Source organism: Scyliorhinus torazame, chromosome 10 (genome assembly GCF_047496885.1).
Source record: "Scyliorhinus torazame isolate Kashiwa2021f chromosome 10, sScyTor2.1, whole genome shotgun sequence".
Taxonomy (NCBI): Eukaryota; Metazoa; Chordata; class Chondrichthyes; order Carcharhiniformes; family Scyliorhinidae; genus Scyliorhinus; species Scyliorhinus torazame.
In genome coordinates, this window is record NC_092716.1 from 86,393,617 (window position 1) to 86,417,062 (window position 23,446).

Genomic DNA, 23,446 nt, shown 5'->3' on the forward strand with positions numbered 1-23,446 from the left:
CTGCAAGTCAGGCAGGTAAAGGGAACCAGCAGTCAGGAACTCAGGAGCCTCCGCCCTTGACTCTGTCCAACAGGTATGAGGCACTTGCTCCCTGTGTGGATGGCGAACAGGGTTGCAGGAAGGATGAGTCAGCCGACCAAGGCACCATGGTTCAGCAGGCCATTCAAGGGGAGGGAGTAAATAGGCAAGTTGTAGTTGTAGGGGATTCTATTATCAGGGGGATAGATAGTATCCTTTGTGAGCAGGATAAAGAGTCCCGCATGGTATGTTGCCTGCCCAGTGCTAGGGTGCGGGACATCTCTGACCGGCTTGAAAGGATACTGGAGAGGGAGGGGGAGGATCCAGTTGTTGTGGTCCATGTCGGTACCAACAACATAGGCAAGTCTAGGAAAGAGGACCTGTTTAGAGATTATAAAGAGCTAGGATTCAAATTAAAAAACCTGTCCTCAAGGGTCATAATCTCTGGATTACTGCCCGAGCCACGTGCAAATTGGCATAGGGAGGCAAGAATAACGGAAGTTAACACGTGGCTGAAAGAGTGGTGTAGGAATGAGGGGTTCCTTTTCATGGGACACTGGCATCAGTTTTGGGACAGGGGGGACCTATACCGTTGGGATGGTCTCTACCTGAACCGAGCTGGGACCAGTGTTCTGGCGAAAAGAGTAAATAGGGTGGTCAATAGGACTTTAAACTAAAGATTGGGGGGGGAAGGGAAAGTCAGGGAACCAAGAGGTGAAGTAATCAGTGGGAAGCGTAGCTGCTTAGGAATACAAAAAAGCACGAAAAGACAGAACTCAGGAGAGGTTACAATAGTCCCCATCCCACAAAATATGACACAGTGTATGGAAAGGCTCAGTAAACCAAGGTCCACCACACTAAGAAAACAAAAAGGGACGGTCAATAGAGAATTAAAGGTGCTATATTTAAATGCGCGCAGTGTACGGAACAAGGTAGATGAGCTTGTGGCCCAGATTGTGACTGGCAGGTATGATGTGGTAGGCATCACAGAGACATGGTTGCAGGGGGTTCAGGACTGGCATTTAAACATCCAGGGATTCACAACCTATCGAAAAGACAGAGAGGTGGGCAGAGGGGGCGGGGTTGCCTTGTTAATTAGGAATGAAATTAAATCAATAGCACTAAACGACATGGGGTCGGATGATGTGGAGTCTGTGTGGGTAGAGTTGAGGAACCACAAAGGCAAAAAAACCATAATGGGAGTTATGTACAGGCCTCCTAACAGTGGTCAGGACCAGGGGCACAAGATGCACCACGAAATAGAAAGTGCATGTCAGAAAGGAAAGGTCACAGTGATCATGGGGGACTTTAATATGCAGGTGGACTGGGTAAATAATACTGCCAGTGGTGTTACAGTTAAATAAAGGTAACTACAGGGGCATGAGGGAGGAACTGACGAAAATCGACTGGGAGCAGAGCCTCGTGGGAAAGACAGTAGAACAGCAATGGCAGGAGTTTCTGGGAGTAATTGAGGACACAGTACAGAGGTTCATCCCAAAGAAAAGAAAGGTTATCAGAGGGGGGATTAGGCAGCCATGGCTGACAAAGGAAGTTAGGGAATGCATCAAAGCAAAAGAGAAAGCCTATAATGTGGCAAAGAATAGTGGGAAGTCAGAAGATTGGGAGGGCTACAAAAACAAACAGAGGATAACAAAGAGAGAGATAAGGAAAGAGAGGATCAAATTTGAAGGTAGGCTAGCCAGTAACATTAGGAATGATAGTAAAAGTTTCTTTAAATACATTAAAAACAAACGGGAGGCAAAAGTTGACATTGGGCCGCTCCAAAATGACGCTGGTAATTTTGTGATGGGAGACAAGGAAATAGCCGAGGAACGGAATAAGTACTTTGCCTCAGTCTTCACAGTAGAAGACATGAGTAATATCCCAACAATTCCGGAGAGTCAGGGGGCAGAGTTGAATATGGTAGCCATCACAAAGGAGAAAGTGCAAGAGAAACTAAGAGGTCTAAAAATTGATAAATCTCCGGGCCCAGATGGACTACATCCTAGAGTTCTAAAGGAGATAGCTGAAGAAATAGTGGAGGCGTTGGTGATGATGTTTCAAAAGTCACTGGAGTCAGGGAAAGTACCAGAGGATTGGAAAATCACTGTTGTAACCCCCCTGTTCAAGAAGGGAACAAGGAAAAAGATGGAAAATTATAGGCCTATTAGCCTAACCTCGGTTGTTGGCAAGATTCTAGAATCCATTGTTAAGGATGAGATTTCTAAATTCTTGGAAGTGCAGGGTCGGATTAGGACAAGTCAGCATGGATTTAGTAAGGGGAGGTCTTGCCTGACAAACCTGTTAGAGTTCTTTGAAGAGATAACAAATAGGTTAGACCAAGGAGAGCCAATGGATGTTATCTATCTTGACTTCCAAAAGGCCTTTGATAAGGTGCCTCATGGGAGACTGCTGAGTAAAATAAGGGCCCATGGTATTCGAGGCAAGGTACTAACATGGATTGATGACTGGCTGTCAGGCAGAAGGCAGAGAGTTGGGATAAAAGGTTCTTTTTCGGAATGGCAACCGGTGACGAGTGGTGTCCCGCAGAGTTCAGTGTTGGGGCCACAGCTGTTCTCTTTATATATTAACGATCTCGATGACGGGACTGAGGGCATTCTGGCTAAGTTTGCCGATGATACAAAGATAGGTGGAGGGGCAGGTAATATGGAGGAGGTGGGGAGGCTGCAGAAAGATTTAGACAGTTTAGGAGAGTGGTCCAAGAAATGGCTGATGAAATTCAACGTGGGCAAGTGCGAGGTCTTGCACTTTGGAAAAAAGAATAGAGGCATGGATATTTTCTAAACGGTGACAAAATTCATAATGCTGAAGTGCAAAGGGACTTGGGAGTCCTAGTCCAGGATTCTCTAAAGGTAAACTTGCAGGTTGAGTCCGTAATTAAGAAAGCAAATGCAATGTTGTCATTCATCTCCAGAGGCTTGGAATATAAAAGCAGGGATGTACTTCTGAAGCTTTATAAAGCATTAGTTAGGCCCCATTTAGAATACTGTGAGCAATTTTGGGCCCCACACCTCAGGAAGGACATACTGGCACTGGAGTGGGTCCAGCGGAGATTCACACGGATGATCCCAGGAATGGTAGGCCTAACATACGATGAACGTCTGAGGATCCTGGGATTATATTCATTGGAGTTTAGGAGGTTCAGGGGAGATCTAATAGAAACTTACAAGATAATGAATGGCTTAGTTAGGGTGGATGTAGGGAAGTTGTTTCCATTAGCAGGGGAGACTAGGACCCGGGGGCACAGCCTTAGAATAAAAGGGAGTCACTTTAGAACAGCGATGAGGAGAAATTTCTTCAGCCAGAGAGTGGTGGGTCTGTGGAATTCATTGCCACAGAGGGCGGTGGAGGCCGGGACGTTGAGTGTCTTTAAGACAGAAGTTGATAAATTCTTGATTTCTCGAGGAATTAAGGGCTATGGAGAGAGAGCGGGTAAATGGAGTTGAAATCAGCCATGATTGAATGGTGGAGTGGACTCGATGGGCCGAATGGCCTTACTTCCACTCCACTCCTATGTCTTATGGTCTTATGGATCAAAATGTACTTACATTCCAAAATGTACTAATTTGGCAAAACACATCAAAAGGAAGTGGAAAAATTAAAACAATCGATTCCAGCAATCTTTGGAGTTGGGCTACTGAGTGGTTGGGATCCTTAGGAGTTTCAATGGTGCAAGGCCTGGTTATGTTCTTTGTAGTTATTTTTGCTATCTATCTTGGGCTGGATTCTCCATTTTGCCAGCAGCCCGGGGGTTTCCCGGAAGCGCAGGGCTGTCCCACAATGGGAAACCCCATTGGCCAATCAGCAAAACGGAGAATCCCAATGGCGTGCCGGGACAGAGAAACCCGCCCCAGTATTTCTGACAACCAATTGTATCTGTAAAAGGATGTCAAGAAACCCTGAAGTAGCAATACCGTTACAGGACATGGGAGGGTCTTTTTTGCTTAACACAAGTGGATCCAAACAAATAGCAATACTGTTTCATTCAACCCTTAACAGTAACAATAACTTGTATTATATATTTCCTTTAACATATGAAAATATCTCATTTCACTTCACAGGAGCAAAATAAAGAACCTATAAAGCGATATTAGGGCAGATGGCCAAAAATCTGGTCTGGTCAAAGAGTGTTTAGGTGTAAGAAGAAGGAAAGAAAGTCAGAAAGGGCTAGGGGGAAAATTCCACCGCTTTGGGCATAGGCAACAGAAGGTGCGGCTACCAATGGCACAGCAATTATAAGTTAGGGATGCTTATAAGATTCTAAAATACAAACCTCTTGGGAGGGTTGTGGAACTGGAGATTACGAGATAAGGAGATAAACAAAAAGGCACACAATGAAATAGAAAGGCAAAAGTACCTATCTCGTTTAACGTGAATAACATTACCAGTTCTTTTAGAGGTCAAGTGATTCAATCTGACTCGTGCAAAATTATCATTTTGTTTTTCTCATTAGCTAGATAACATCTCACAAGTCCCTGGCTTTAACCACTTAGCGCACACACTCTGGAGGCAGCATTGTTAAATTGTTTTGGAAGCTCAGCATGGATGATTGGTGAAGATTTTCTCATTTTGCCATCAACTATTGGACTCCCAATGTTTCTTTTCCAGTTTTTTTTTTTCAAGCATTCAAATGGTGTTCAAAAATCACCAACTATCCTGCAATATTCCACAATAACAGGGATATCAGAATGATGCTCTTTTAGCTGATACATCTGGACTATCTATTGTACAATTATGGTAATTGGTTCCTTTTTGCATTTTTAAATTATCTGCTGTAAAATCAGTCAATTTCTTAAAGGTTGTCACTTGCAACAATCAACATTTCTTCATCAGAGTTGCGGATTCAGGGTTACTCCATCTTTTTGATATTTTGAAAGTTAGAAACAATTTCATCACTCTGAACTGCAAATGGTACAGTAAAGCCAACTGGAGCATTGCAAACCTACTCACCCTGGTTCTCCAGCTGCTTTGCAACTTCTTTTTGGACTTTGTGGATTATTGCACTATTTGTAATGTCCATTTCAATAACGGTTAGTCGATTAGAACAGACTGACTTGAGTTCTTGCGCACCTTCACCATCTTCATGAAGCACCATTGCAAACACATGGAAACCAAGAGAATGTAGGCGCTTGGCTAAAGTGTAACCAAAGCCCGTGTCACAACCTAAATAAGGAGAAAAGCAAGTTTTTAAAACAGCTGTAACTAAAGGAAGGCATGTCAGGACATGCTTGTCTGATAATCTAGTACCTGCTATTTTTTTCAAGTGAAAATGATGCTTCAGGGCCATGTTCTCTTCTGGTCTAACAATTTCTACTGTCTGTCATAAGACAAGGGACATATTTCCCTGTGCAGGAAACTTGTATGCTAACACACACAAACCACATCACACAACTGATCATTTGATACTGAATTCCTTTCCATACCCAATATGTACAACGTAATATGAATCAAATGTCAAAATGGTCTCCAGCCTCCATACAGAATTAATTCCCAATCTTCGTCACGGAATCAGGAGCAAAAGAAAGCATGTAAGTCTGAAATAAACAAACATGGGATCAAGAGAGAGTGAAGAGTATACAGACAGCACACCAATGTGGCTCAGTAGCCGCCACGTCAAAAGGTTGTGGGTTCCAGCTCCACCCAAGACTGGGGTAGATGACATGTTAGTGACCCAAAATGTTAACTTTTTTCCTCTCTTCACAGAAAATGCCTGGCCGGCTGAGTACTTCGAGCATTTTCTGTTCAGATTTCTATATAAACTCGGTTAATGCACTTCTTCCTCCCACTTAAGCGTTATACATTATCTGATCCATTGCATGTGAATGCAGTCTTTGAACCACTGTGCCTCTGTGCCACCCAAATTGATGATGGTCCCCTGCACACTGGGAATCCCACTCTCATGGCAAATACATGTACCTGCTCACCTAGTTTCGTTCTCTCCATTTAGTGACAAGACAATAAATTCCCTTCTCCTGACAAACAAGACAACTATCATCTTCCCGAATACAGTGGCAGTGTACTGGGAAACCATCACAATGTCACCTGCTCCCGCCCAGGATGTTTCAGGTGCATAGAAATTTAAATCAACACCATCCTTGACCTGGTGTGGGGCTAAAGCTCCTGATGAAGGAGGTGGCATAGTATTGTGACCACCTTCTTGTTGAATTGGAGGACAAAAGGCGTACAGTGAGGTACAAATAGGAGTGCTTCCTGAAAACCCACTGTGGGTAGGGTCGTCCATAGAGAGCTCTTCTCCTCTTCTTCCCCCCCACAAAACAGAATTTCCCTGGTCTGAAATCTTTGCTTCATTTGTCTGTCATGTTGTAGATCCAGGGGCACTGCAACTACATCTCCTCATTTCTGTTGCAAACTTGGTGTGGACAGATGACCATATTCCTCTGTACTCCCTGGATGGATGCACAGATTCACCAGAGCATCTTCCAAAACACTCCACTATGTTTCCAAGGGTTTGCATTTTCTTTCAAACTTGCAGGATATTTACAGGACAAAGGACAGAGGCCATTGGCAACTTTGAAATGGTGGAGCTACTTGTTCAATTTTAAATGTAGACATGTTTTGTGAATTGTAAAGTCCCAGGCAAGTTACCACTCGGGAGCGATGACTGTAAGAAAACTCCAATTTAATGTACCTATTGTATTACACCTCCTGCACCCTGAAGAGTCTCCTGCGGCCGGCCCACAATACATCCCAGAGGCCCTTGGCTTAAGGGGGTGGCTCCGCCCTCCCTCATCGAGGGAGATCATTCTCAAGTGAGGCCTCGGCTCTGAGGTTGCAGATCCTTCCCCCCCCCTCCCCCAACCCCAAGTCCGCTATGTCTTCCATCCCGACAGCGAGGAGGGTGGTGGAATCCCTTGCTCGCTGCTGGAATGTGGCGACTACGGGCTTCTCACAGTAACTTCATTTGAAGTCTACTTGTGACAATAACCGATTTTCATTTCATTTCACTCAAGGCTGTCTCTCGAATGCCTGCTGTTCTGGGTCTGGAGGGGTATAATGAACCGGGGAGCGCCGTTTGCAGGTCGAAAGCCTGGGTGGTTCCACTGTGCTCAGCCCGGCGGTCCTTACTGGACCTGTTTCTACTGCTGTAGGCAAAGTCTCCATGTCAGACTCTGAGTCGGATGAGTCCACCTCGCGCATCTCTGAATCGAGGGGTCCATCCACCTCACTGGGTACCACAAGTGCCTGCTCCAGAGGAAGGCGCAGCGCAGGTAGTGGGGGCTTTGATCTATCCTTGAGGACCTGTAAGCCTTTGCTGCAGAGGTGGTCCTCGTGCCTGTTCCGATTCTTTACCTTGTACTCGTATGGAATACGAGACCGGTCCTGATCACTTTGCTACCGTCCCTGTGATCCACAACACACCCTCTGGTACATTTTGGATGCAGACGGCATCGCCCTCTACAAATTCCTTGATGGGTCTGCCTCGCGCATCTTGGCATGTTCCTGCTGGTAGCGGATCTTTTCCCCGATGTCTGGCAAGACGAAGCCCAATTGTGTGTGCAGCCGACGTCCCAGTCACAGTTCCAAAGGGGCCACTCCAGTGATGGTGTGTGGTCTGGTCCTGTAGTAGAAAAGGAAACGGCCAAGGCGGGTCTCTGGGGAACCGGAGGTCTGTTCCTGCATGCCAAGCTTAAATGTCTGCACTGCCTGTTCAGCCAAACATTTGGATGAAGGGTGGTAAAGTTGTAGAAATTCTGCACTTGTATAAAGTGCCGTTGTCCGAAACCAACACCTCGGGAAGTCCGTGGACATTAAAGGTTTGTCTGAGCCGCTCAGTGGTGGCTCGCGATGTTGTCGTGGTCACGAGGTGGACGTCCATCCATTTTTAATGTGCCTCCATGATAATTAGATACACTGCTCCTTGAAAATGTCCTGCAAAATCTAGATGGAGGCGGGACCATGGTCGGCTTGGCTACTCCCATGGGTGGAGTGGAGCTGCAGGGGGTAGCTTCTGGTGCTCTAGGTACCGTGTACATTGTTTTACTAAAGTCTTGATATCTGCGTCTATTCCGGGCCACCATACATAGCTCCGGGCCACCTTCATTTTGGAGACTCTCGGGTGTCTGCTGTGGAGGTCTTGCAAGATTGCTCCCTGGCCACGCTTGGGGACGACCACTTGGGGGCCCCATAGCCGGATGCCAACCACCACACTGAGTTCTGCCACCTTCGTGGTGAAGGTGTGCAGATCCTCCGGCACAGCATGATGCTTGGCCCCATACAGCACTATGTGGCGTACCCTGGCCAACAATGGGTCAGTTTGCGTCCATGCCTTTACTTGGGCTGCCATAACTGGCAAGGAGTCCATGAAATGGAAGGCTGCAATTACCTTGGCTGATGCAGTAGGTGTCGGCATGTGGGTGGGCAACGGGAGATGCCCGAGGGTGACCACATGCGGAATCTTTGTTCCTGGATGATGTTACAACAGGGATTCCTATGCCGCCAGGAGCAGAACCCAACGCTGAATGCGGGCAGTTGCCACAGGAGGAATTGCCCTATTTTCCTTGAACAAACCCAACTGGGCTTGTGGTCCATGGAAGCCGTGATGTGTGTCCATAGACATACTGGTGGAATCGCTTCACCCCAAAGACCAACGCCAAACCTTCTTTTTTGATTTGTGCTTAGTCCCACTCTGCCGCCACCATGGTGCGTGAAGCAACCGCTAAGGGTCGTTCTGTTCCGTCACCCATATGGTGTGCCAGAACAGCCCTGATGCCATAGGGTGAGGGTTCACAGGTTAACAACAGGGGCTTGGATGGGTCAAAATGAGTCAGCAGATACGATGATGATATCCGCTGTTTCACTTCATCGAAAACCATCTGTTGCGGTTGGTTCCAAAACTATTGTTGGCCCTTCTTCAGTAAGAGATGCAGCAGGGCCAACAGCTTTGCCAGATTTGGAATGAACTTGTCATTATAGTTTATGAGGCCTAAGAAGGAGCGGAGTCCAAAGAGGATCCTTTGGTATGAGGGCCTGCCGGATTGCTCGTACCTTGTTGTCTACCGGGTGCAAACCATTCCTGTCCTGTATCCTAAGAAGACCACTTCTTTCACGTGAAACACACACTGCCTTGAAACAATGTAGTACGTCCTCTAGGGTCTTCATGTTTTTCCTGTCGGATAAACCAGTGATCAACACGTCGTCCAGGTAAACTGCTACTTGTGGCAATCCTCGGCGAATATTCTCCATTACGCACTGAAAAATGGCACATGTGGAGGAAATGCTGAAAGGCAACCTGGTGCACTCATACAAACCTCTGTGTGTGGTGATGGTCATGTATTTCTGTTAAGCCGGGTCCAAAACTGTAGATAAGCGTGGCTCATGTCGAGCTTGGTAAAGGTACGCCCTCTGTTGAGCCGTGTGTATAGGTTTTCAATCCTGGGCCCCGGGACAGGGTCCAAACAGTATGCCCGATTCATCATCATCTTATAATCCCCACAGACAGAAGGAGCCGTCAGGCTTCATGACTGGCACAATTGGTGCAGCCCAATCTGCGAACTGCACCGGGCGGATGATCCTCAACTGCTCCAAGCGGTCGACGGGACGGGCCCAAAAATAGCGCAGCTGGGCCTCTGGGTCTATTGAAATCTTGGCGGAGGCTCCTTGGGTGACACCTAGTCCATCTTGAAAAATGCCCGGAAACACGCCAATACCACAACGGGCCTGTCAGGGTACATGTGGCACACTTGTTGTCAGTCCAGCCGTAGACACTTCAGTCAATCCTGCCCCAGCATACTGGGGCCCAAACCTTACACTACCACCAATGGTAGGTTTTCTGAATATGCCCGTATTCCACGAGGACTTACGAGGCACCGGATTTTGAAAGGCTCCCCATTACATGTTGCCAGCTGTGCGTCAGTGTCCCTCAAAGCCAAACCACAGATGTCCGAGTAGATTTGGTCATTAGTGTGGCGGCAAATTACCGAGACGGTGGCACCGGTATTGAGCTCCATTTGGATAGGGAAATCACTGATCCGGACCATCACCCCGTGGTGCTGAGATACAGTAAAAGATGGTGAATCCACTCCATGTGTTATGGGTCAGGGTTTAGAGAACCCCAAAGTGTATCATGGAGTTCACCTGACCCACAACATTTAATATATTGTGGTATGGGGAGCACATGGCCCACTCTACAGGTGTGGTACAGCAGAAAAGGACAAGTATTTTTTAAACAAAACAATGTTTATTCTATGAACGCAAGTTAACCTTTTTTTTAAACCAACACTGAACATCTAAGCAACCAGTAAATCAGTAAATCACCCCCCAAAAACTACAACACTAAGTAACCCTGTAAGCTGTCCTTTTAACATCCAAAAGACTTAACACACTTTCAAACAGGAGCACATTAGGTTTACATTCAATACTGAGAACTTTTACAATTCTGGGTTCACCAAATGATCCATAGTCTTTGGATGGCAGAGATCAACAGTACAGCTCTTTGTTTAAAAACAGATGCAACTCACTGAAAAACACAGACACACCCAAGCTTTTCTCAAACTGAAACTAAAAAGCAGAAGTAGAGCTCAGCTCCACCCACACTCTGACATCACTCCAGTAACATGAGCAGCTCCATTTCTTAAAGGTACATTTCTTAAACACCCATTTCTTAAAGGTACTCTCACATGACACATGAAATAGGGTCATCGGGGGTGTAGCAGCAGATGGCTTTGGTGTGCTCATCCGGCAGGTTGGTGTGTGGGAGTGACGGCGTCTCTCGCCGGGAAAATGCTGACGCTGGTCCTGGTTTCGAGGGGTACTGAACTACAGCACGGGAAGGGGGTCAGCTGGGTAACCTAAGTTGAAGACAGCCTGCCATTTATCAAAGCTCCTGGACTCGGAGCTCTGTGCCCTCCCAGGGCCAGGCCATTTTGGATGCTTTCTTAAGAGCGAGATGTGTTTCACCCAGAAGGCATTCTTGGGTTGCCATGTCGCGGATGCTGCAGACCAACCGGTCTCTGAGGGCCTCGGATAATGTTGGGCTGAACTTGGCGAGTTCCCGTGAATGGACCAGGAATTCGGTCACAGACACCCCCAGTTTTGGGCAGCAGTGTAAAAACGAAATCGGCGGACAATCAGTGGTGGTTTTGGTTCAGAATAAGGAAATAAATTCAGCAAACTGGCGGGTGTCAGGTGAATCCGGAAAACGTAATCTCTTGATAATGCTGTAGGTATCTGCCCTGCAGACCGCAAGGAGGGTCACCATTTGTCTTTCGTCGCTGCCGGTGTTGTCATGCCGAAACAAGTAGCACATTTGCTTGATATATTGGATCCAGTAACCCGTCTCGGCATCAAACACGTCTAACTTTACGATTAGTGGCATACCCGCAGCCTGGATAAGGCCTCCTGAGACCTAGTCGAGATGGTCTGGTCTTAAGGAAATGATATCTCCTGCAACTCCACTTAACCTCCGTCACCAGTGTAAAGTTCCAGGCAAGTGACCACTCGGACGCAATGACTATAAGAAAACTCCAATTTGTTATACCTATTATATTACACCTCCTACTCTCCAAAGGGTCTCCCATTCCCAGTCCAAATTTGGGCCAGTTATTTATGTCCCAGAGCCCCCTGGCTTCCGGGATGGCTCCACACCTCTCATCTGGTGAGATCACTCAGGTGAGGTCACAGGGATGAGGTTGCAAATTCCTTGGCTTCCGGTCAGGTTATAACAAAAATGAACATGTATTTTGCAGTGGGCAAATAAACATTTACATTTTCTTTGATATTTTATTGCAGCACATGTAGCTACTACACTGGAAATTTGGATTTTTTTCAAAACGTTTCAAAAATGCTGCTTTTTATAAGACATTTGTTAATATTACAACTTTAATTTGGGCTTAATGTTCCTTAAGTTTGCATTAAAAGTGAAGAATGGGACTACCGTCATTAAGCGATGTCAGCCGCCTTGGTCACAATACATTTAACATTGAAACCAAGAACCGACCAAAAGAGACTGTTTACTGTGCACTTGATAAAGGATATTGAAACAAAAACAAAGCATTTGTAGTTTTCCACTGCCTTCTTTCACAATGATACTGAAATCAGAATAATATTTAATTCAATTAAGGGGTTTTAAGGGTGAATTTTAATCACAATTGCAAAGTTATTTGCATGAAATAGTAATTTTAAAACCACAGACAAATAAAGCACTGAAATGCTGCATGTTAGTCCTAAGTAAGTAGAGAACAGATAAAAATGGAACAGCGTAAAGTGTGCGTAAGTATTTAAACCTCAGACAATTTGGTATTCTGGTGTTAAAGCAGTCAAAATTAATGTGGGAATGATGTTTATCCTAAGACAGGTGAGTTGATTTCTCAGAAATATTTCACATTTTCAGTCAGGAGAAAGGGAATATTGGTTTGCATTACATGAGAGATATAACAATGGAAATTCTTTGTTCAGTGAGCTATGTATAGCATGTGAAGAGGTTGTACTGAAGAGATTGAATTATTAGTTTGCCTGAATGGTCGCTTTTATTTGAGAACAAGGCATCCAATTTGGACAATGAATTCTCAGCCAAATTCCAAATCGAAGGTACTTATTATAGTACTTTGAGTTAGTGGTGCCATAAGAATTATAACCTAGTTTTATTACACAAATAATGGGGGCAATGAGGCAGAGGAAGAAGTCTCTTCTCAAACACTCTGGACAATTTCAGTAGAATTTCAGACGAGGAGAAAGAGGGAAAAAGAGAGGGGAAGATGTATGTGCTACTGGTGTAACATGGGGGGGTCTTAATTTATTTCATGGAAATGTAATTTTCCTCCTTTCACTAGCTTTAAGTACTTTAATGGACTCACAACTCCTTTTGAAAACCTACCTCTTCATTTCCAAAGAAGTCACATTGGACTTGAAAGGTTGGGCCATAACTTACTGGCTCCCCAGTGTTGCATTTGGAGGTACCCCAAAGACATGCTGGGGAATCACTCTTGGAAGTTCCCACATAAGGGTTTACCTGACAATTGTCTTGAAGTGCTAACTTCCCCTGGACAATTGCACTAGGCTGGTAACCATCTGACAAAGTGACTTAAATCGCTAACTTCGGGTGGTTCTGCCAGTTGTACCCTCATAGTTACTCTGAATGAGTTAGGAGGAACTTAAGAGTAACTATTTTAAAGCCCCAGACTAAGCCATGCATGGGACCCCCCCTCACCCCCTGATCTCCCCAGAGGACCCCCTCACACCCCTGAACTCCCCAGAGGACCCCCCTCGAACCCCTGATCTCCCCAGAGGACCCCCCCCCCTCGAACCCCTGATCTCCCCAGAGGACCCCCCCCCCTCGAACCCCTGATCTCCCCAGAGGACCCCCACACCCCTGATCCCCAGAAGACACCCCAAAACACGCATTCCCCTCCCCACTCCCCCAGCCTACCCCTGCCCTGTCATCTGTTTTAATACCAAGAATAATTAATGATATAAAAGGGTGGAGTTGGGTGATGCTATGGGAGTGGGGAAATGGTCTTGTGGCCGGAAGCAGATCTCCATCTCAAATACAACAAAGGCTACCAATGGTCTGGAAGAAAATTACAGTGGTTATTTAGATAAACACCCAGATGCATTTAAAGTATAGAACAGTCCCCATTCAATTCTTTAGGCAGACTATAAATCACCAAATGGTGACAGCTTGGAAGGCCATTTGGCCCGTGTGTGCCAGCTCTCGGACTTACTCCCCCATTCTTTCCCCGTAGCCCTGCAAGTTATGATATTAAAAAAAAAATTCCTGTGACAGTGAAAAACTCGGTTATGCTTACCAGTGATCAGAACAGCTTTTCCTTCCGGAGAGAGTATTCCATTGGAGCACATCCATCGATAAACCAGACCGCAGCAGAGGGCGAAAAGTACAAGCCCCAGACACTGCGGTAAGTAGATGTAAAACAGGGACTCGGCGGCAAACAGCAGCAGCAAAGACAGGCCGGTGACAGGGTTCACGTTCAAACGCGCTTCAGATTTCTGAAAGTGGACGGTGACTGCTGCCCCAAACGCAGCAGTGATGAACCCATACAGGCCCAGTGCTGAGGTACTGCTGGTCTCCATTCCACCCGAAAGTTGCTTTCCTGCAGTCCTTCCGCGTATTGGGATTGAAACCAGTCGAAGTGCACAATTCAACAAAAACCTTCTCGGTTCATTACCCAAAGAGTAAACTCCCATCGCATGTGTGCGTGACAGTCATGGGGTGGAGCGATCCACCAGCAGTGAAGTAATGTTTGGACAATGTGCCTTCCATAAGAAAATATTCCCTTGTTCTAATTCATTAAAACATTTTGTACAGTTAGTCATGCTGCTGTGTTCACTGACTGCTACTGCGGTGGGGGCCAAAAGTCAGGATGAACACCATTGTTTTAGAGAAGTTTCCCGGAGGACGGGGGGGCGGGGGGAGGAGGGGTTCATGTCTGGAATGCAATCCCCAAACTATTCCTGAATTACTCTGATCATGACAAAATAGGGATTTGACTTGTGTCACCGTAAACTAAGCTGCCCAATTATAAATAAAATGTGGTTGCTAGAAATCTGAAATAAAAACAGGAAGTGCTGGTCAAACTCAGCAAGGAGTCTGGCTTTCAGTGCCTCCCCATCCTGATCCCTTCTTTAAGCGGGTTAACAGTATTATGTGGTTCGAATGGGTGAAGAAGACCCCGAGGGTGAGCAGGGTGTTCTTGGAGCGGAGCAGGGACGGGGGGGGGGGGGGGGGGGGTAGCGTTGCCAAACTTATGTGGGTACTATTGGGCTACCATTACTGATACGTAAGTGGGTAATGGAGGGGGGCGGCGTGGAAGAGTCTGGAGACGGCGTCCTGTGTGGGCACGAGCCTGGGGACGCTGGTGACGGCACCGCTGCCGCTTCCTCCGACGAGGTACACCACGAGCCCGGTGGTAGCGGCGACCCTCAAAATCTGGGGGCAATGGAGACGCCACAGGGGGGAGGTGGGGGCTTTGGTGTGGTCCCCGATATGGAAGAACCATCGGTTTGTCCCGGGGAAAATGGATGGGGGGGTTCCTGAGTTGGCACAGGGCAGGTATTAGGAGGATGGGGGACCTGTTCATAGACGGGAAGTTTGCGAGCCTTGGGGAGCTGGAGGAGAAATTTGGGCTCCCCCCGGAAATGCTTTCAGATATATGTGCAGGTAAGGGCGTTCGTTAGGCGACAGGTGGTGGAGTTTCCGCTGCTGCCGGCGCGCAGGGTCCAGGACAGGGTGCTTTCGGGGGGGGGGGGGGGGGGGGGGTTAGAGAGGGTAGGATCTCGGCAACTTATCAAGTGGTGCAGGAGGAGGAGGAGGCCTCGGCGGAGGAGTTAAAAGGTAAGTGGGAGGAGCTGGGGGAGGATATCGACGAGGGTATGTGGGTGGAGGCCCTGGGAAAGGTAAACTCTTCCTCCTCTTGCGCGAGGCTCAGCCTGATACAATTTAAGGTGCTGCACAGGGCGCACATGACCGGGGCAAGACTGAGCCGGTTCTTTGGGAGTGAGGACAGATGTGCGAGGTGTTCGGGGAGCCCAGCAAACCACACCCACGTGTTCTGGGCATGTCCAGCGTTGGAGGAGTTCTGGAGGGGCGTAGCGAGGACGGTGTCAAGGATAGTGAATTCCAGGGTTAGGCCTAGCTGGGGGCTCGCAATATCTGGGGTGTCGGACGAGCCGGGAGTGCAGGAGGCGAAAGAGGCTGGTATTCTGACCTTTGCGTCCCTGGTAGCCCGACGAAGGATTCTGCTTCAGTGGAAGGATGCGACGCCCCCAAGCATGGAATCCTGGATTAACAACATGGCAGGGTTTATTAAATAGGAGGAGGTGAAATTTGCCTGAAAGGGATCTGTGCAAGGATTCTTCAGGCGGTGGCAGCCGTTCCTAGACTTCCTGGTGGAGCGTTAGGAGATGGTCAGCACCAGCAACCCGGGGGGGGGGGGGGGGGGGGGGGGAGTGGTCCGTGTCTGGTCGGGGATGCGCTATTGTTTACTGTTTGACATTTATTTGTTTATTTATGCACCGTTGTTCGTGTTGTTTTATTATTTGTGTAAAGGGGGGGGGGGTTTCTATTGTGATAATCTGTGAAAAATTTTGGATAAAAATTATTTGAAAAAAAAAGCAAGGAATCTGGCAGCGTCTATGGGGCGAGCTGCAGAAGGGTCACAGGGACTCAAAACGTCAACTCCGTTTATTTTGAAATGAAAATCGCTTATTGTCACAAGTAGGCTTCAAATGAAGTTACTGTGAAAAGCCCCTAGTCGCCACATTCCGGCACCTGTTCGGGGAGGCTGTTACGGGAATTGAACCGTGCTGCTGGCCTGCCTTGGTCTGCTTTCAAAGCCAGCGATTTAGCCCTGTGCTAAACAGCCCCTTTACGGTTTCTATTGCCCAATCATGAAGACTGAAATTTGGGGGACAGTAGGAACTGAGGACCTGGCCTGTGCTTGAACCTGTGGAAACCTATTTCCAGGGAAGATTTAGAAGAATAGCCATTAGGTGTCAAATAATCTGTTTATTTGATCCATTTTCCATTGCCAGCCAATTAATTGACAGCCGGACCAATGGTCAGCAGGGCAACAAGAGGCAGGCGGCTACAGCCAAGGAAGTCTTGGGAACAGTATCTAGCAACCAGGAAGGATGATAGTCAAGCCATCGCAGTGGGGATAGATCAGACTTTGTGGCCAACCTTCTATTCTCCACTGTGTACATTTCAGCACATCTAAATCTCTGCCGTTCAATCCTATCGTTTGTATACATTCACAGGATGTGAGCATCATAAAGGACGTTTTTTGTCCATCCTCAATTGCCTTTGAGAAGGTAATGGTGAGCCACTTTCTTGAACCACAGCAGATTCTGTAATGCAAGTACACCTAAGAGGAAGGATGGAGTTTCAAGATTTTGAGCCATCACCAGTGGAGAAATGACAGTATCGTCCCAAGCCACGATGATAAATCCTGGCGGCAGCTTTGCTCCCATGCATCTGCTGCTTTTGTTCTTCTAGACGGTAGAAGTCACAGGTTTGAATGTTGCTGTTGAAAGATCCTTAGCAATCTTATAGATGATATGCAATGTGGTCAAGGTGCACTAACTGTGAGGGAGTGAGTATTTAAGGTGGCAGATGGGATTCTAAACAAGTGAGTTGCTTTTTCTTGGATGACGTTGAGCTTCTTGAACTTCATTGGAGTTGTATTCATCTAAGAAGTGCAAAGTATTCCATCAAACACCTGCCTTAGGCCGTAAATGGTGGCGACGCTTTAGAGAGTCAGGAGGTGAGTTAGTCGCTGTAGAATTCCCAGCCTCTGACCTGCTCTTGTATCAACAGTATTTGTATGGCTGGACCAGTTCCGTTTCTGGAAATGTTAACACTCAACGATGTTGATGGTGGGGAATTCAAAGACAGCAATCCCATTGAATATAAAGGGGAAGTAATTGAATTTTCTTTTGTTGGAGAAGGTCATTATCTGATACTTATGTGGCACAAATGTTACTTGCCACTTACCCCCCAAATCCAGATCATGCATCATGTGAGCATGGATGCTTCTTTATCTGAGGAATTGCAAATGGTGCTGGACACTGCAAACATCCCCACTTTTGAACTTATTATGGAGAGAATTGAAGAAAAAGATGAAGGTGGTTTGGCTCAGGACAAACACATGCACTGATGTCCCAGGATTGAGATGATTGGCCTGCAACCATATTCTTTGTGCCTGGTATGATTCCAACTTGTGGAGTGTTTTCCCCGATTCCCATTGACTTCAGTTTTATTAGGGCTCCTTGATGCCTTACTCTGTCAAATGCTGCCTTGAAGTCAACGGCAGTTACTCTCACCCCAATTCTGGGATTTAGCTCTTAAATGCATTTGGGTCAAGACTGTAAAGAGCTCTGAAGTAGAGTTGTCCTGGTGGAAATCCTGAATTTCCACCTCTGTAGCATCACCCAAACCTCCCTGTCTCAGTTCATCTGCTGTTGAAACCATCATTCATTCAATTATTACTTCTAGACCATTCCAATACATTCTGGGCTGGTCTTTCACATTCTACCCTCTGTAGACTTTGGGTCATTTAAAACTCTGCTGCCTAACTCGTAACACACACCAATTCCTGTTACTATATCAACCCTGAGTTCAATGACCTACTTTGGTTCCCTGTCGAGCAATGTCATAATTTAAAAATTGTAATTCTCATCTTCAGATCCTTCCATGGCCTCGTATCTCCTATCTCTGTAATCTCCTGCAGCCAGCCCCACAACCTGCTGAGATATCAGCGGTCCTTTAATTATGATCTCTTGAGCACTCCAATTTTAATTGTTCCACCGTTGGTGGCACTGCCTTCAGTTGCCTAGACCCCAAACTCTGAAATACATACCTGCTCCTTCACTTCTCTGCCTCACATTCCTCCTTTAGCACATTCCTTACAACCTATCTCTTTGTGGTTTGGTGATATACTTTGTTTTCTAATGTCAAAAGTGGACTAACATCACTGACACAGACTGGTAGACTGACAGAACCCCCAAAAGACATAAACTAAAATGGAGACTAGAATCAAAGGCAAAAACTGACTAAACTAACAGAAAGACAACACAGCACAACACACCCCCAAAGACAATAAAAACACAGACAACACACGAAAAACTAAACACTAAAACAAAACTTACAAAGACAATACTCACAAAGACAACAAAACCCCAACCTAACCTAAAATGGCCGGGAGAAACTTTTCAGTTATACACTTTCATATCTGTCTTAAGTCATCTAATTACACCCCAATATAATCCTAATTGGTTTGGGTTAGACTCAAACACATTTGATTTGATGGCAAGCCGTCCATTTTCAATGTGCAACATCAGCTTTTCTGACCTAGCTGTTATCTGCATTGTGAACAATGGTGCCTTCATGTTGCTGTGTATTCAATCCCTTGGCCTTGACAATTAGCACAAGACAGTGTCAAATTATCTTGCAACTGTGCTTTTTTTTTAATGTCACACTGTCTTTGAAAATATGCATTTGCCAGAACAACGGACTTCAGTATAAGTGAATTATGCTGTATAAATGGGTATTAAAAGTGGGGCTCAACATTTATGCTTAAACAGCTATCTTTTACCTATACTAGTTGTATTTGAAATACTTGGCTTCTACAGTCGGCCCTTTGATAAATCGAAAAATTGAGATATATCAGAAAAGATTAAAATACATCATTAATGCGATAGGATAGGTAAAAGCGCAAAGAATCATTGCAGTTTTAAACCATAAAATGGACACCTAAAATACAACAGGCATTTCAAAATAATTATTAAAATTAATAAATTAATCAAATTTGATCACATTGGTAATTAATAATAACTTCATGTAAAATTATTATACAATAAAAGTTGAACATATGATCTAGTAATAAATGGTAAAATGATTATCAAAATGGACATCCTCTGGATTATGCACAAAAGCTTGTTGAAAGGGTTAATTTTTTTACAGAGACAAAAAGAGGCGTATAGCTTGGAATGATGCCATTCGCATCTTTAAACTTTTTTTTGTCACTCAAATGGACTGGGAGTAAAAGTTGGATTGCTGCCAAATTCCCGTTATCAAATTTCTTTGAACAACCTGTTCTTTTGGCTTTTAATCAAAGATTGTTGGTTTTTTTTTAAACCAGCTTCCACATTGTTTGAAGTTTTAATTTCCAGACTAATTTTAAACATTTATTTTAAAATATCAAATACAATAACTTATTAAATATATAACTGAACCAATCTTGTGCTGTATCTTGATTTTCTGTAGATGAATTTGTCGATTCTGTTAAAGGAAACACAGCTAACAAGATATGTTAATTTCTTTAAATTAATAAAGCAACGTTCAGAATAATGACAGTTTTCTTAAGTTGACAGTTCTTGGCAACTTTTTAGCGATACATTGAGGTTTCTTTAGCTGCTTTGATGGCAGCCGTTCTCTTCTGAGTAAGTTCCCTTTCTCGTTTGGAAATTTTCTGTCCCAAGTAAACATCTTTCTGGGCAGTTTGTGCTTTGTGAAAGCTAGCTTTGTGATTGTTAGTACTGAGGTGGTTCAAGACCACCCGTAAGTCTTTGTCATGATCATCTTTATTGATAGAGGTTATCAGAACATCATCTTCATATTGGATAATGGTGGAAGGCCGAACAGGCAGTTACCTGAGATGATTCTGTAAAGCCATGTGGTAAACAGTTGGGCTATTATGATACTGTTGTTGATTAACTGTAAAAGCAAACCATGGTTGTAGTTGCTTAGCCAGTGTTGCTGACCAGAAGCCATACTGGGTGTGTCTTGTTGGTACGTGTTACATGGTTGACCACGAGGTGGAGATGTATTGTAGTGAACATTGTCTACTTCATTATCATCTCTTGAATCCATCCGTTGTTTTTGATAGCATTTTGCCATCCAGTGTCCTACTCTACCACAGGAAAGACATTGTGGTATTTTCTTACGTGATTTTAATGGAGCAAGGGTACATGTTTGTTCTAGCGCTGGTGGTGAAATTGTAGTTACTGCTGATATTCCTGCAGGTGCTGCAACAGCTGCCGCTGGAGCAGCAGGTAACATGGGCTGGATTTGAGCAATAGGCTGCATTTGAGCAGCTGCAGTGTTAAAAGTTGCCTGATTGTGCAAACCACGATCTATCTGAATGCATCGGACAACTATGTCTCGGTATGTGCCAGCTGTGGCCCAAGCTGGTAAAACCAAATTCAAGGCAGCAGAAACTCCAGGTTTAACACCGGCTAGAAAAGGCGTTTTTAATGGACTTAAAGTGCTTGCATCCCATGTGTCATTTTCCTGGTCGAGTGTCATCCCTGAATATTCCATCCAAGTATGTAAAAATCTTTCCTCAAAATCCTGAATATCTTCATCATTTTTTTGAAAGCAAGCTGTGATCTTAGACCAATTGGTCCTCGGGGGGCGAAATTGTAATAGCCAATTCTTGATTGTTAGCCAACCAGCTTCTAAATTTTGCAAATCATCTCCAAGGGCAACTTCTACTTCATTTTTAAGGGTTGAACTTATACGAGTACCTAGCATGATAGTCAGAATTTGTACTCCATCAAGTGGGTGGAGACTGTAAATGGCTTGTAATCTGTGAATTCCATCCCATGTGGTCAGACCACCCTTTTTAGGGTGTGGAAGACCCTTGGACCATTCGTCAATTTTAGAAGGATCAATTTGTTCATGAACCCATTGGTGGTCAAATATGTTTCTAGTGATAGTTTCACCATCTTCTTCTATTTTTTTACTTCCAACTCTAACCCGTTTGCGTTTTAAAGGGGCTAGTCGAATTGCTTTAGTATTTTGTATTGTAGGAACACTATCTTCGTCTGATTCATCCGACAGAGAAAATGATTTATGTTTAACGATTGATCTCGGCTGTGCAATTGCCGATTGTGCCACTAGGTGGGTGGCTTGGACTGCTTTCTGAGTTTGTTCAATCTTTTGTACAGAAAGCATGTTTGTCAAAGAATTGCAATGTTCAGTCACGCTGGTTATATTTCTTTCTAAAACACATCTTTCTTTCACTAACTTGCAATTTTCAAGTTCAATTCGCTCAGTTTTTAATTGCAATTGTCGGTATTTTGACTCCACTTCAAAGACTTGATTTTGGAATTCTGTTATTTGAAAAGATAACTGCTGGAGTTCAGAGGTTTTGTTTTGCAAATCTGTTTTAATTTCATCATGATGCTCAAGTTTGGATTTTGCAACTCGTAAATCTGTTTTAATTTCATCAGAATGCTCAAGTTTGGATTTTGCATCTTGCAATTCTGTTTCAAGTTTGGATTTTGCATCTTGCAATTCTGTTTTAATTTCATCATAATGCTCAAGTTTGGATTTTGCAACTTGCAATTCTGTTTCAAGTTTGGATTTTGCATCTTGCAAATCTGTTTTAATTTCATCATAATGCTCAAGTTTGGATTTTGCAACTTGCAATTCTGTTTCAAGTTTGGATTTTGCATCTTGCAAATCTGTTTTAATTTCATCATAATGCTCAAGTTTGGATTTTGCAACTTGCAAATCTGTTTTAATTTCATCAGAATGCGCAAGTTTAGATTTTGCATCTTGCAAATCTGTTTCAAGTTTGGATTTTGCATCTTGTAATTCTTCAACAACTGCAATTAGTTGCCTTTTAGTAGACCTATACTCATCATCACTTCGTTCAGTATTTAATTGTAACTGTTGGTATTTTGACTCCACTTTAAAAACTTGATTTTGAAATTCTCCGATTTGAACAGATAACTGCTGGAGTTCAGAGGTTTTATTTTGCAAATCTGTTCTAATTTCATCATAATGCTCAAGTTTGGATTTTGCATCTTGCAAATCTTCAAGAACTGCACTTAGTTGGTCTTTAGTGGACTGAAGCTGATGATCACTTTTATTTTTAACAATGATCTCTTGCTGACTGTGTATCTGTCCCGTAATTACCAGGGACCATTTTACACGTTCTGCACCGTGTAATCGTGTGCATTTTCCCCATGCTCTCTTGATATTATTGAAGGACCACTGTCCTCTGGGGATATCATACTTTGATTCAATTTTTTTTGAGGTTTCACATAGGTTAAAATGTCTACGAGTGAAAGATCTACAATCCCCCAACATATCTTCAACAGAAACATCTGGTATTCCAGCACCCCCCTTGGATGTAGTGGGGAGTAATTTTCTGTCTGCTAAAGGCTCTGAATCTACACTTTGATTAGGATCAGCCATAACTTTTCTTGATCGCTGACTGACGTTTTATTTTAGTTACTGCAGTGACTCATCTTCCAGTCACGTCTGATAGTCTGACCGACCGACTGGCACTTGATTTATTTAACACAGTCTATAAAAAATGTTCTTTTCAAGGGTCGAAGTACTGATTGATGCGGCTTTAAGACTTTTAATGGGTGAAAAAGATATTTCTTACCCCAGTCTAGCCGTGGGTTCCGGCTATCTTCTGGGCCTCCTCCGATTATCTCCGAAGCTTCCCGAAGGTTCCCGACCTCCTCCGATTATCTTCGAAGCTTTCCGTCGTCACCTGGGCCTCCGAAGGTCGTCCTCAGTACTCCCCCCCCCCCCCCCCGACTGCCTGACTACGCCAATAAAAGGAATCTTTAATTTATGGGATCTTAACCTGTCGAACTACGCCAAGTTTGGGGGAAACTTAGTTGATGAATCAAGTCCTGGCGCAATACGACAAGTTATAAGATTTGTACTATTTGTAGACTGTGTTAAGTTGTTCGATTCCTTGTATTATTCGACTGTGTATAGTTGAAGGAATTTATATCATCTCTGCTATTCGGTTATCAGTAGCACTTTGCGAATACTGGAACTCAGCAAAAATTTGCAGTATAAACTCCTCAGGTGCCAAAAATAATTGTTTTATTTGTAGTCGCTTGATTACAATTTGAAAGTCATTTAAAAGGCAATTCGTAGACAATTCGAAGCTTTCAGAGA

At 44.6% G+C, this 23,446-nt stretch overlaps 1 protein-coding gene across 3 annotated transcripts in view; it reads right to left on the reverse strand.

Moving 5' to 3' along the window:
* Nucleotides 1-14,354, reverse strand: part of LOC140430708 (11-beta-hydroxysteroid dehydrogenase type 2-like) — a 107,721-nt gene extending 93,367 nt beyond the window's left edge. The window contains exons 1-2 of one of the 3 annotated variants that reach the window (XM_072518370.1): nucleotides 13,803-14,354; nucleotides 4,990-5,202 (exon numbers count right to left, since the gene is read on the reverse strand). In XM_072518370.1, the coding sequence (XP_072374471.1) occupies nucleotides 4,990-5,202; nucleotides 13,803-14,199 (610 nt within the window). In that variant the 5' untranslated portion in view covers nucleotides 14,200-14,354. The remainder of the gene's footprint in view (nucleotides 1-4,989; nucleotides 5,203-13,802) is intronic. The other 2 variants (XM_072518369.1, XM_072518371.1) reach the window with 2 other exon arrangements.
* Between the last annotated feature and the right edge of the window lie 9,092 nt (nucleotides 14,355-23,446).